The sequence below is a fragment of the Malaclemys terrapin genome, chromosome 12 (genome assembly GCF_027887155.1).
Source record: "Malaclemys terrapin pileata isolate rMalTer1 chromosome 12, rMalTer1.hap1, whole genome shotgun sequence".
In the NCBI taxonomy this organism is placed as follows: domain Eukaryota; kingdom Metazoa; phylum Chordata; order Testudines; family Emydidae; genus Malaclemys; species Malaclemys terrapin.
In genome coordinates this window covers 31,129,245-31,143,956 of record NC_071516.1, presented here as the reverse complement: position 1 = coordinate 31,143,956, position 14,712 = coordinate 31,129,245, and the positions used below count along the sequence as shown (strand labels likewise).

General features: G+C 49.7%; 1 protein-coding gene across 4 annotated transcripts in view; it reads left to right on the top strand.

The window, feature by feature from the left end:
* The window catches only part of RBL1 (RB transcriptional corepressor like 1), an 83,307-nt gene that overhangs the window by 37,381 nt on the left and 31,214 nt on the right, over window positions 1-14,712 (top strand). For all 4 annotated transcript variants that reach the window (XM_054045452.1, XM_054045451.1, XM_054045450.1 and 1 more), the window contains 2 exons: window positions 12,962-13,126; window positions 13,346-13,481. In XM_054045452.1, coding sequence (XP_053901427.1) covers window positions 12,962-13,126; window positions 13,346-13,481 — 301 coding nt within the window. The remainder of the gene's footprint in view (window positions 1-12,961; window positions 13,127-13,345; window positions 13,482-14,712) is intronic.

Here is a 14,712-nt window from a genome sequence, read left to right as displayed (position 1 = left end):
CTACCAGTATTCAAATGTACTAAATATTTCACCAGTTATAGAACTGGTCACATACCACAAAAATCTGAGGGAAATTCTTCAACTAATACTGTTAAAATACTTCAAAATAATATATTTGTTGAGTACTGTTTGATCAGTCCTTCTTGTTACATCCCTGTTTTGTTAAATCTTTTTTTCCCTTCCTGTCTTTACTTAACTTTCTTTCCTGCAACAGAGCACTGTCTTCTCTTCCTGTTCCCCACTTCCTCCTTTTTGTCACCTTTATTCTTCCCCTTCTCCCCCACAAATTCTGTACCTTTCTTCTTTACTAACTTACCTTATCTCAGTCTCTGTCTTTTGGCCTTTCTCACAGACATACCCATACCTAGGCATCTAGTGAAAATGTCCAGGCCCTAATAGTCAGAGGTCTAACCAGCCAGTTAGGATGTGGGGGCCCTGCTGTTCAGGAGCAATACCCAAGATAGAATCCAGCCTTTGAGAAACCAAGAGGGTGTTGAGACTCCAGCCACAGTGCTGTTCCTGGACCCTCACTGAGGACCCCAGCCTTTCTCGTCAGTATGGTATATTAAGTATATCTCCCTGCCCGCTCTCCTTTTCCCATCCCAAAGCCTCTGTTTCCGACCTTCCATAGCCTCCTGGCTGTTGACGTTTGGAGGCTGGAGTGTGTCTGCTACTCTTTCACTTCCTCAGCTTTTGGGTAGCTGCAAGAGTAGAGTAGTGGAAACATTCCCCTAGCCTTCATTTGAGACCCTTTCCTCAGGCAATAGCTCCAATGTGTGTGCCTCTGCTGTTGCTCGCAGTTCTTCTTCAAGTGATTGCACATGTCCATTCCGATTTAGGTGTGCGAGTGCCCTGAGCACAGCTGTCGAAGATTTTTCCCCTAGTGGTATCCGTAGCCTCGGTGCCGGCGCCCCCTGCTGTTGCGCGCTCATAGCGCCATTATAAACGCAATTACTTCGGCAAGGAGGGTTTCGAAGAGCCGAGCCCTCACAGCAGAGTCACCATATACAGTTTTCTTAAAGATAAGGTACAGCTGCGGCTGCACCCAAAATTCCTCACAAAGGTTGTGTCCCAATTCTACTACAACCAGGCTATCTTTCTACCGGTCTTCTACCCTAAGCCTCACGTGAATAGGGAAGAGCAACGACTGCACTCCCTGGACGTCAGACATGCTCCGGCATTTTATATTGAAAGAACCAAACCGTTTCATAAGTCGTCCCAGCTCTTCTTTGCTATAGCTGACAGAATAAAAGGGCTTCTGGTCTCCTCCCAGAGGATCTCATCTTGGATCACATCCTGTATATGAACATGCTACGACCTCGCAGGCGTTCCCCCTCAGTCGAACTTAACAGCTCACTCCACAAGGTCCCAAGATTCTTTGGCAGCCTTCTTAGTGCAGGTTCCAATCCAGGACTTATGCAGAGCGGCAACATGGTCCTTGGTGCATACCTTTACAATACCCAGTGCTATCATGCAGCAGCCTCTCTGGGGGCAAAAGCCTCCCCTGACGGGAATTCCCAAAGCTGGGGAAGGGGTGCCCCCAGCTGCAGCAGGTTCGGGCTGGGTTCAAGCCGCCCCTCCCTTGGCAGGTCCCCGGGTGGATTCCCTGAGCACCTGCATGGCACTAAATAGGCTGCTGCATGGCCGCGTAGCTTACAGGGAACTTAGCTCTTTACCCTCAATATTAGATTATCTCTTAGAACTTAAAAGGTCTGGCCTCTCCATGAGTTTAAGAAGAGTACACCTCTCTGCTATCACAGCTTTTCACCACAAAGTGGATCAACGTTCTGTGTTTGCTCACCTGCTCACCAAATGTTTCCTCAAAGGCCTCACCAACGTTTACCCAGAACTACGTGTTCTTCTTCGAGTGATTGTTCACGTCCATTACACATTAGGTGTGCGCGCGCCGCGTGCACGGACGTCGGAAACTTTTTCCCTTAGCGGCTCCCGTCGGGCCGGCGGGGCCCCCACCTTCCCGCCAGAGCGGCGCCCCGCTCCAGGGTATATATATCCCTGCCGACCCGACCCCTCCAGTTCCTTCTTACCGTCCGTGGCGGCGTTGGAACAACTCTGTCTCTCGTCTGAGAGTGTCCCTTAGCAATAGTCATTAGAGTTATCTAGTAGTTATCAGTTAGTTATAAGATCGTGTTACTCAGTAGTTAACGGCTCATTAGAGTCCTTAAAGCGCCTGCTGGGATTGTTTGTTCAGCCCCGGCACCAGCCCCGGGCGGTGGGGTATGCCACACGCCCAGGGTTTCAAGGCCTGTGCCACGTGCCGCAGGCCTATGCCATTGAGCGACCCCCACGCTTCGTGTCTGCGTTGCCTGGGGGAAGCTCACCAGAAAGAGCGCTGCAAAATCTGTAAGGCTTTTAAGCCCAGAACTAAAAAAGAGAGGGACTTCCGCCTTAAGCAGCTGCTCATGGAGACGGCGTTACAGCCCTCCACTTCGACGGCACCGTCTGCCTCCGTGCGGAGCGCACCGGCTTCGGTGCGGGAACCGGCGCCGGCGGGCCACTCGAAGACCGCGGCACCGACCCAGCGGGGTAGGGCACGACGCCGATCGTCTTCGCCGGCGAAAGTGAAGGGCCAGCCTAAGGCCCGCGGTCGCTCACCGCATAAGAAGGCGGCACCGGTAAAGACCTCGAGTGCCCCTAAGGCCGACACGGCCTCATCAAGGACCCCGGTAGTGGCTCCGGCGCCGAAGGGCCCGTCGAGCCCCAGGATGAGCGCGTCGAGCGACAATGAAGGGCTAGAGGAACTTGTGGAACAGCCCTCCACTCCGGACACGTTTGAGGCAGCTAAGGACCTCATCGCCTTGTCCGTTGAGGCCCCAGTACGCGCTGAAGGCGCCCCGCCTATGCTGCCGCGCAGAGGCAAGCCGGCGATGGTGCGCCCGTCACGGTCGCCGTCTCGGCACCGTTCCAGGGACCGGTCCCGGTCGAGCTCCGCATCGGTGGACTCCCGGTTGCCCCCGGCGCAAGAAGCACCGCAGCAGTCGGGCTTCAACAAACGATCGGCACCGACTCAGCAACCAAGCACGAGTCGGCACCGCGAAGCATCGGCGGCTCGTTACCCAAGGCCGACCAGCCGTAGCCGTTCCCGATCCCGGGATCACCGGTACCGTTCCAGGTCCAGGTCGACGAGGCGCCATTCCAGGTCCTGGTCGCGAAGGCGCTACTCTCCAAGATCGGACCGGCACCATTCTACGGCTCCACCGTGGCCTTCCAGGTCACCGTCCGTGGTCTCGGGGACTGACTCAGACCGATACGGCGGGGTTGCCCGTAGGTCACAGGCTAGCAGGGACTACGGACAGTCTCAATGGGGCCAGCCGAGCCAATGGCCATTCTGGACACCCTGGGCCTACCACCAACAAGGGCCCCCATCGAGGGCCTTGAGATCCGGGCCATCCCGGTACCGGTCCCGCTCCCCGCGGCACCGTCCGCCATCGTATAGGGAGGCAACGGTCTCTAGACCACCGGAGCGGGAAAGAGGGGACTCGGCACCGAGTACGGTACCGTCCCAATCCCACGCGGCGGGTCATGCCGCAGAGGAGCAATTGGCTGAGGCCGGGTTGCAGGATACTGAGGATGGGCAGAAGGCCCCGACCTCTTCCTCCTCGCCAGATGAGGCAGTTGCGGGCACATTGGTGTCCGGCCCTCCCCCGATTGACCATCGGGCACATCAAGACCTGCTTCGCCGGGTAGCCCTCAATCTGGGTTTACAGGCGGAAGAGACCGTGGAGCAGGACGACCCCATGGTCGATATCCTGAGCCCAGAGGGCCCCTCCAGAGTCGCTCTCCCGATTATACGGACAGTACAGTCTAATTATAAGACGGTGTGGCAAACACCGGCCTCCAGTGCGCCAACTGCAAAAGGCGTGGAGAGAAAATACTTCGCCCCATCTAGAGGGTTTGACTTCCTCTTTCTACATCCGTCCCCCTGTTCGCTGGTGGTCTCGGCGGTAAACGAGAAAGAGCAGCATGGCCAGCAAGCTCCTGCCCCCAAGGGCAAGGAAGCTAAGAGATTGGACTTATTCGGGAGGAAAGTCTATTCATCGGGAGGCCTTCAGCTGAGGATCGCCAATCAGCAGGCGATTCTAAACAGGCACAATTTTAACTCCTGGGCATCAGTCGCCAAGTTTAAGGACTCCCTCCCACCTGAAGCCCATCAGGAGTTCACGGCCCTGGTAGAGGAGGGAATGGCAGTGGCCAAGACCTCTTTACAGGCCGCTCTAGACTCAGCCGACGCTGCAGCTAGAACAATTGCGTCGGGAGTCGTGATGAGGCGTTCGGCGTGGTTGCAGGCTTCAGGTCTCCTGCCGGAGGTACAGACCACGCTGCAAGACCTCCCGTTTGAAGGTTCGGGCTTGTTTTCCGACCAGACGGACGCCAGGCTGCATAGCCTTAAGGACTCACGAGCGACCCTTAAGTCATTGGGTATGCACACGCCGGTGACGCAGCGTAAGCCCTTCAAACCCCAGCCGCCGCAAAGGCATTACCACCCTCGGCCCCGTCACGAGCCTTACCGCCGTCGAGGCAGGGATAATAGGCGGAGACGAAACAATACGCCTAACCAGGGCCAGAATCATGGCCAGGGCAAGCCACAGCCGGGAAATAAACCAGGCTTTTGAAGCTACGCCCGAGGACAGCGTACCACTCCCTATACCGGATCCTCCTTTGGGTTTCAAGGACCGTCTGTCCCGTTTCTACCGGGCCTGGTCGCGCATAACATCGGACCGCTGGGTCCTGCGCACAGTGAAGGCGGGTTATACCCTCCAGTTTTCCTCGCCCCCTCCCTGCCATCCCCCTTCCCCGTCCCTCTTCAGGGACCCTTCTCACGAGCAACTCCTCGTTCAGGAGGTACAGACCCTTCTCGCTGCAGGAGCAGTAGAAGAGGTCCCTCCGGACCTAAGGGGAAAAGGATTCTATTCCAGATACTTCCTGATTCCCAAGGCAAAAGGGGGCCTTCGTCCTATCTTGGACCTGCGCGATCTAAACAGGTTCCTGATCAAAACGCGCTTTCGTATGGTCTCCCTTGGAACTATTATTCCATCCCTGGATCCGGGGGATTGGTATGCTGCCCTCGATATGAAAGATGCCTATTTTCACATCGCAATCAATCCGGCCCACAGGCGGTTTCTGCGCTTCATCGTCAGCCAGCGCCATTTCCAATTTACGGTCCTGCCCTTCGGCCTGGCGACAGCACCACGGGTGTTTACAAAGTGCATGTCCGTGGTAGCAGCCTTCCTTCGAAAGAGAAGGATGCGTGTGTTCCCGTACCTGGACGATTGGCTACTCGCGGGCAGGTCGGAGGCCGAAGTCCGATCTCACGTAACGATGGCCTTGCAGACGTTCGACAAGCTCGGCCTCCGGGTCAACGTGCCGAAATCCACGTTAGTCCCCACACAGAGGCTGGACTTCATAGGTGCTACCCTGGACTTGGTAACCGCGCGAGCGAGTTTACCAGAGGCACGGTTCATGTCAATTCACGGGGCCGTAAGCTCGGTCCAAAAATTTCCCACGACAACGGCAAGGTGTTGCATGCAGCTTCTGGGGCATATGGCAGCTTGCACACACTTGGTCGGACATGCCCGGCTGAGGCTCCGGCCGTTACAGTTGTGGTTCGCCCACACGCATCGCCCCAACAGAGACCCATTGGATCAAGTAGTCACGATCCCGAACCAGGTACTCAGCTCGCTACGCTGGTGGCTCGATCGCCAGCAGGTATGCGAGGGGATCCCCTTTGCTGCCGCACAACCCACTCTGACATTAGTGACAGATGCATCAGACATGGGTTGGGGGGCGCACCTGGGGGAACTGCGGACCCAAGGGCTGTGGTCCAAAGAGGACAAGCTGCTTCACATCAATCTGAAGGAGCTAAGAGCGGTTCGCCTCGCCTGCCAGACCTTCCACGCCTCCCTAAAAGGTCACAGCGTGGCAATCCTGACGGACAACACTACCGCCATGTTCTACATAAACAAGCAGGGCGGGTCCCGGTCTTCTCCCCTCTGTCACGAGGCACTCCAATTATGGAACTTCTGTATAGCCCATGCGATACACCTCATCGCGACGTATCTTCCGGGAATTCAAAACGGCTTAGCAGACCGCCTCAGCCGATCCTACCAAATGCACGAATGGACGCTGAGAGGAGACGTCCTGCATTCGATCTTCCGGAGGTGGGGTTTTCCCCGGGTGGATCTATTCGCCACCAGGGACAACAGCCAATGCCCTCAGTTCTGCTCGTTCCAGAACCTCAGCCCGGGATCATTAGCAGATGCTTTCATGATCCCATGGGGAGGGAGCCTAAAATATGCCTTCCCTCCATTTCCACTTATACACAAGGTTCTTCTCAAGACCCGCAGGGACAGGGCAACGATCATACTTATTGCCCCGGCCTGGCCTCGCCAGCATTGGTTCACGTCCCTGCTGGAACTGTCCATAGCCGATCCAATCACCCTTCCCCTCCATCGCGACCTAGTCACGCAAGACAAAGGTCGCCTACTCCACCTGAACCTGTCCTCGCTTCATCTCACAGCATGGTATCTCTCTGGCTGAACGATGCAGAACACAGGTGCTCTCACCAGGTTCAGCAAATCCTCCTTAATAGTAGGAAGCCCTCTACAAGGGCAACATACCTGGCGAAGTGGAAAAGGTTCTCCCACTGGTGTGAGCCTCAACGCATACAACCTTTACAGGCCTCGGTCCCGTCCATCTTGGACTATTTACTGCACCTTAAGAATCAAGGGCTTGCGCCCGCCTCAATTAGAGTTCACTTAGCCGCTATTTCGGCTTTCCATCCGGGAGAGTTGGGAGTGTCAGTATTCTCCAACCCCACAGTGGCCCGATTCCTCAAAGGGCTGGAAAGGGTATTTCCCTACTCACGCCCGCCGGTTCCGACGTGGTCTCTGAACCTAGTCCTAAATAAACTCATGAGTCCTCCCTTTGAGCCCCTGGCCACTTGCTCCCTCACGCACCTCTCGTGGAAGGTGGCGTTTCTCGTGGCCATCACGTCGGCCAGAAGGGTATCGGAATTGAGGGCCCTCTTGTCGGAACCACCCTATACAGTGTTCCATAAAGATAAGGTGCAACTTAGGCCGCACCCCAAATTCCTCCCAAAGGTGGTATCACAGTTTCACATGGGGCAAGACATTTGCCTACCGGTGTTTTTTCCAAAACCCCATACGGACCCTCACCACCGCAGCCTACATACCCTGGATGTCCGAAGGGCGTTGGCATTTTACCTGGAGCGGACCAGGTCGTTCCGCAGAACACCCCAGCTGTTCATTGCGATTGCGGAACGTATGAAAGGCTTGCCTATCTCGACACAGCGCTTGTCGGCATGGATTGTGCATTGTATACGCACTTGTTATGAACTCGCCAATGTTCCGGCCCCGGAGATCCGGGCCCATTCGACTAGAGCCCAAGCGTCCTCAAGGGCCTACTTGGCGCAGGTCCCGATCCAGGAGATCTGTAAGGCAGCCACCTGGTCGTCCATACATACGTTCACAGCCCACTACGCGATCCATCATCAGACCAGAGAGGACGCGATGGTCGGCCGGGCTGTGTTACAGTCAGTTGTACCTTGACTCCTACCCACCTCCAATGGTAAGCTTGGGAATCACCTAATGTGTAATGGACGTGAACAATCACTCGAAGAAGAAAAGACGGTTACTTACCTTCTGTAACTGTTGTTCTTCGAGATGTGTTGTTCACGTCCATTACACTTCCCACCCTCCTTCCCCTCTGTCGGAGTCTCCGGCAAGAAGGAACCGGAGGGGTCGGGTCGGCAGGGATATATATACCCTGGAGCGGGGCGCCGCTCTGGCGGGAAGGTGGGGGCCCCGCCGGCCCGACGGGAGCCGCTAAGGGAAAAAGTTTCCGACGTCCGTGCACGCGGCGCGCGCACACCTAATGTGTAATGGACGTGAACAACACATCTCGAAGAACAACAGTTACAGAAGGTAAGTAACCGTCTTATCCTACTACACCATGGGACCTCCGCCTAGTCCTTCGGGCCGTCACTGGTTCCCCATTTGAACCCATAGCTACATGCTCACTACTACACCTTTCCATGAGGGTAGCATTTCTAGTGACCGTTACATCTACCAGACGTGTAGGAGAGGTGGGTGGTCTCATGGCGGACCACCCCCCCATACACTTTTTTTTAAAGATAAAGTATCCCTGAGACGGCACCCCAAGTTTTTACCTAAAGTCATCTCAGCCTTCCACCTTAATCAATCCATTTACCTACCGACATTTTACCCCAAACCCCACGAGGATGGAGGGCAGTCCACACTTCATACTCTCGACGTAGGGAGGGCACTGGCCTTTTATATAGCCAGAACAGGATCATTTCATAAATCAGCCAGACTGTTCATCTCCATCAATGAACGCTCCAAAGGGAGTGCCATATCCAAACAGAGGCTCTCCAAGTGGATCTCTGATTGCATAATTCTATGCTATCACTTGATGGATCACTTGATGATTTGCTGTTCCTTCCCTCTGGAGCACCTGGCATTAGCCACTATTGGAAGACAGGATACTGGGCTAGATGGACCTTTGGTCTGACCCAGTATGTCCGTTCTTATATACCATCAGTGTGACCGACAGCCTCCTTTGAGGATTCGCACGCATTCCACCAGAGCCCTATTGACCTCTGTTGCTTTCCTTAACAACGTGCCCATCACTGTTGGGCTGCAACCTGGGCCTCAGTCCATACCTTTACGCAGCACTACGCATTAAGATAACTGGCAATGTCCGATGCCTCTTTTGGACTCACTGTACTGTCTGCTCTCACAGCTTCAACTCCAAAGACCCTCCTTCCACCGGAGGGCACTGCTCTGAAGTCACTTAAAGTGGAGCACCCACAGGGACAGCACTTGAAGGAGAGAAAGTTACTCACCTTGTGCAGTAACGGAGGTTCTTCGAGATGTGTCCCCCTGTGAATGCTCCACTACCCTCCCTCTTACCCTCTGCTTTGGGTTTATTACTTAGTCGTTGCAGGAGAGAAGGAATAAAGCCAGCACCAGTTAACCGCTTCAAGCAGTGCTAGATGGGGGCCGCACATGTGCAACCCAACTGGGCTCTGCTACCAAAAATCTCTGATTACGAGCACAGGGGCGCACGAACACCTAAAGTCGAGCACCCACAGGGACACACATCTCGAAGAACCTACATTACTGCACAAGGTGAGTAACTTTCTCTTCCACAGCATTGGTTTACACTTGAATCACATTTTCTATTTGATATAGGCTCTTAAACCACACTCACCACTGTATTGTCTCAGTGCATTAAGTGACGTGACTAATATCTGTCGTGTCAGGTTGTTCTTTGTAAAGCTAGCTTCACAACCTTAAGGGCTTTAACCTTTTTTCAAATGAAGCTTTAAATTGATTGGTAATGGTATTTGTGAACATCACCTAGTTATAAAGTGGAAGAGCATCAATTAAAAACTAAATTTAAATCTAATTGTAAACTGGAAATGATGGTGTACATATATATAACACTGGTCTACAATTTTTGAGAAGTCGTCTGCTTCAGAGATAAAAATGTGCTATTTATTTTGTATTTTTATGTGCTGAATTCAAATATGACAATTAAAACAACTGATTGGCTACTGTTTCTAAGATATTTAAGTTTTTACATTTTATGTCTATGTATATTGTGTAGATAGAGTTTTAATCATAAATTGTAAACCTAGGTCTTTTCATGTGTTTATGGTTGCTTTACCTGATAATATTTCACCTGTCCTGTTTATGTAACACTTTAAAAATCAGCAAAAGGGTTATATAAATAAAATTTATTATGAAACAAAAGGCAAAAAACTATTATGTACATAGTTTAGTCCTATTCAGTGTCTACTCAGCGCTTCTTGGCTTGTCTCTTGTATTCATTAAATGGAGCATCTCTTGTCACTATCCAGCAATAGTCTGCAAGCATTAATGGGCTCCATTTGGCCTGATAGCGTTTCTCCATTGTTGCAATGTCCTGGTGAAATGGCTCGCCGTGCTCGTCGCTCACTCCTCCGCAGTTCAGTGGAAAAAAAATCTAGATGAGAGTGCAAAAAATGTATCTTTAGTGACATGTTGCAACCAAGACTTTTGTACGCCTTGAGGAGGTTTTCCACCAACAACCTGTAGTTGTCTGCCTTGTTGTTTCCGAGAAAATTTATTGCCACTAACTGGAAGGCTTTCCATGCCGTCTTTTCCTTGCCACGCAGTGCATGGTCAAATGCATCATCTCGAAGAAGTTCACGAATCTGAGGACCAACAAAGACACCTTCCTTTATCTTAGCTTCACTTAACCTTGGAAATTTTCCACAGAGGTACGTGAAAGCTGCTTGTGTTTTGTCAATGGCCTTGACAAAGTTCTTCATCAGACCCAGCCTGATGTGTAAGGGTGGTAACAAAATCTTCCTTGATTCAACAAGTGGTGGATGCTGAACACTTTTCCTCCCAGGCTCCAATGACTGTCGGAGTGGCCAATTTTTCTTGATGTAGTGGGAATCTCTTGCATGACTATCCCACTCGCAGAGAAAACAGCAGTACTTTGTGTATCCAGTCTGCAGACCAAGCAAGAGAGCAACAACCTTCAAATCGCCACAAAGCTACCACTGATGTTGGTCATAGTTTATGCACCTCAAAAGTTGTTTCATGTTGTCATAGGTTTCCTTCATGTGGACTGCATGACCAACTGGAATTGATGGCAAAACATTGCCATTATGCAGTAAAACAGCTTTAAGACTCGTCTTCGATGAATCAATGAACAGTCTCCACTCATCTGGATCGTGAACGATGTTGAGGGCTGCCATCACACCATCGATGTTGTTGCAGGCTACAAGATCACCTTCCATGAAGAAGAATGGGACAAGATCCTTTTGACGGTCACGGAACATGGAAACCCTAACATCACCTGCCAGGAGATTCCACTGCTGTAGTCTGGAGCCCAACAGCTCTGCCTTACTCTTGGGTAGTTCCAAATCCCTGACAAGGTCATTCAGTTCACCTTGTGTTATGAGGTGTGGTTCAGAGGAGGAGGATGGGAGAAAATGTGGGTCCTGTGACATTGATGGTTCAGGACCAGAAGTTACATCCTCTTCCTCTTCCTCGTCTGACTCAAGTGAGAATGATTCTGGTGCATCAGGAACCGGCAGTCCTTCTCCGTGGGGTACTGGGCGTATAGCTGATGGAATGTTTGGATAATGCACAGTCCACTTTTTCTTCTTTGACACACCTTTCCCAACTGGAGGCACCATGCAGAAGTAACAATTGCTGGTATGATCTGTTGGCTCTCTCCAAATCATTGGCACTGCAAAAGGCATAGACTTTCTTTTCCTGTTCTACCACTGTCGAAGATTTGTTGCACAAGTGTTGCAGCATATGTGTGGGGCCCACCTCTTGTCCTGATCTCCAATTTTGCAGCCAAAATAAAGGTGATAGGCTTTCTTAACCATAGTGGTTATACTGCGCTTTTGTGATGCAAAAGTCACTTCACCACAAACATAGCAGAAGTTATCTGCACTGTTCACACAAGTATGAAGCATCTCTGCTCACTTTGGCTAAACAGAAATGTGTCCCTTTGCAAAATCAAACACTGACAAATAAGAGAGCACGACACTGTATGATTTCTAGAGCTGATATAGGGCAATTTGTTCAGCAGAGTGATGTAAGCTTCGTTATGATTGCATCATCCATGACTTCTAGGAATAACATAATGCAATTCATATCATGTATGAAGCAATACCAGCTTCAGATTGCATCATTCATTGTTTTGCCTAAAAAGCAAGTACTGTCCAAACCCAGTCATAGATTTATTCATAGATCCAGTCAAAGATGTATTTTAGTCATTTCTGGTTTAAATTGAGATCCCTTCCCTTTATAACTCACTTATCCTCCGCCATTCCCAAGTCAAGGGTCGTATATACTGACCCAATAGCATATCTTGAAAACTAGAGCCAATCAACAATTTTAAGCATCATTTTTGTTCTCAGTGACCCAGAATTAGTAAAGTTTGACTACATTTATTTCAGAAGCATTTTTGCTGTAGAGCAGTGTAATCACCATTTCTTATGAAGCCTTTTATACTGGATCTTAAAATTCTGTGAAGTACTAAACTATATTTTCGCCTACTGAAGATGAAGGAGGAGAGGGAGAAAGAAACAGATCTATGAGAAAGCAGAAAATGTCTTCATAGATTCTAAGGCCAGAAGGGACCATTATGATCCTCTAGTCTGAACTCCTGTATAACACAGGCCCTCTGAGACTTGGAATCAGATGGAGAATTGATGTAGGGAAGCTATTCCAGGCCACAGGATTCCAGCATAGAATGCTTTTGCACCAGCTATGGCAAGATGGTGTGTTTTGGGGTGAGGGGAGTGTGTGGGATGAGCAGAGGTATCAGGAAGAGGAGCAGAAACATGCAAGGTATGTAATAGAAGTTGGAACTTTTAAAAACAAGGAGGGAGGGTTGAATTGGACCTGAAATGAATAGTCAGTTGATGAGTGTACCATACTTTTTAGCCTGTTCCCATAGTCTCACTGTCATAAACACACCCAGGCCATTTTCGTTTTATTACATGTATCTTTTATTCCATAGTTCTTTTTTAAACAGAACATGACGCAGGCATATTGCAGTAGGAGCTTTCCACACTGCTTCTCTCCTTTGTACAGCTCACCTTCTGAGCTCCCCCTCCTGCTTCCTGTTCCTCCCAATTATATTCTCCCAGTTACTGCCAGTTGTATCAATAGTCTAGTAATTACCACCCAGGTACTCATAATCCACCAACAGAAAATAGCTAATTGTTCCCAGTTGTGCCAGCAACCTTTTCTGAGCTGCAGCAATTGAACTTGCTGCAGCAAGTGACCAGGGTGCTACCGCTAGCATTCGGTCAGAGGAGAGTTAAGGATAGGTGAGGTGGTTTTGCTTTTAGCATGGCTGATTAAATTGCCTTGCTTCCCTTTAGGTGATTGAAGTATTGATTCGGTCTGAGGAAGGACTCTCCAGAGACATGGTGAAGCACCTCAACAACATTGAAGAACAGATTTTGGAGAGTCTAGCCTGGACCAGCGACTCTGCCCTATGGAAAGCTCTACAAGCCTCAGAAAACAAGGTCCCAACCTGTGAAGAAGTATGTTGAAGGGAAAATAAATATCAGAAAATGCAAGTGTATTCGTTTTCCAGGACTGATATTTTGCATAGGATATTAATCAAATGCAACAATTTATCTAGTAGTGAAATAATTATAAAAACTAAGACACGGTGTTCTCTGACACCCTTTTTAATAATGGTAGATGGTATGAAGAGGCAAAGATTATTTATTCTTAAACTGGCATCTCTTATATCCCAGGTAATATACCCAAGTAATTTTGAAGCCGGTAATGGAGGAAGTGGACTAGGGCACCTCCCTATGATGCCAGTATCGCCTATTGTGCATCCCCGGGTGAAAGAGGTTCGCACAGATCTTGGTGGAAGTTTACGACGGGGTAAGTTGAGAGCTTCTGATGTGTTTGTAGTATATAGTATTTCAAACCATTCATAGTAATACATAGAGAAATCCTGGGTGCATTTGCTTAGAATCTTAGTCATTTGTCTTTTCAAACTTTTTGTCTGGAAATCTTCTCCCTAACTCTATGGCTTTGTCTCCATAACACTCAATTGCTTGTGCTTCCATCCAGTGTGTTTATGTCCACATTGCCTACCTTGAATCAGAGTAATATTTACCTTTGTGCCTTTTCTAGGGTTGTCTATACTGATTCAGATGGTGTAGCTGTAATCCTTGACAGCTGGTAGCTCTGCTTCTCCTGCTGTTCTAATCTATTCAGTGGTTCACTATGAAGTTTGGTTCTGTCCTGTATTTTCTATCTTTATGCCTCCATTCTCAGATTTGATAGGTCAATTTCTTTTTAAAAAAATACTATCCTCTATATCTCATTAGTTCTTAAATGGACACTTATTTTTAACCAAAACAAAAAACAAAAAAACCCACAACCAACAACTTGGGATTGCTGTTTTTTCACAAAAAGGCAAACAGTTCTGTGCACTGGGCTGTATGACTTGTCGTTACCATTCAAAGAAATTTACAGAAAGTAAAAAAGCATACTGAAGGGGAGAAGAGCAGAGCTTGAAAAAATGCACCTGCCTCTGCTGACAAGGAATTGTCCGCTGGGAGTGGGTGAAAGCTAGTAGCAGAGTGAAACTTCCAAGTTTTTAGCCAGTTTCACTTTGCTGTTTACCCAGAAACTCTTCTGCTTTGTGGGATGGAGAGGAACACACACCATGTAGTGTCTTGAGCAGCAGGAGATTATCTTGTGCTTCCAAAGGGTTCCATGGATCAGAAGAGTGAAACTGATATTGTACTGATCAGTTTTGCCGCTGCCCAATAGCATGAATGGAAGCAGTTAAAGTGAGCAGAGTTTGTGAGAAGAAATAGAGATAAGGGAATGAGCAAAGAGAGGGAGGATTCAAGCTGAGTAGTGGCGAGGGGATTAAAGAGGAAGAGACAGAGAAACAAGATGTCCAAGCAGCTAGAGCTCAGGAAAGATGCGACTGGAGGAGGAAGAGGTCTCCATTGCTTTCCAGCGGCTAAGAATCCAAACATATTGTCAATCAAATGAAATGGTTTGGGAATAGTGGAGAATAAGGGGAAGCAATTGAAGGGCTAGAGGACTTTGATCTGGGTATTATGGTGCTACTGTTCTGTCAGTGGAAGGTTTC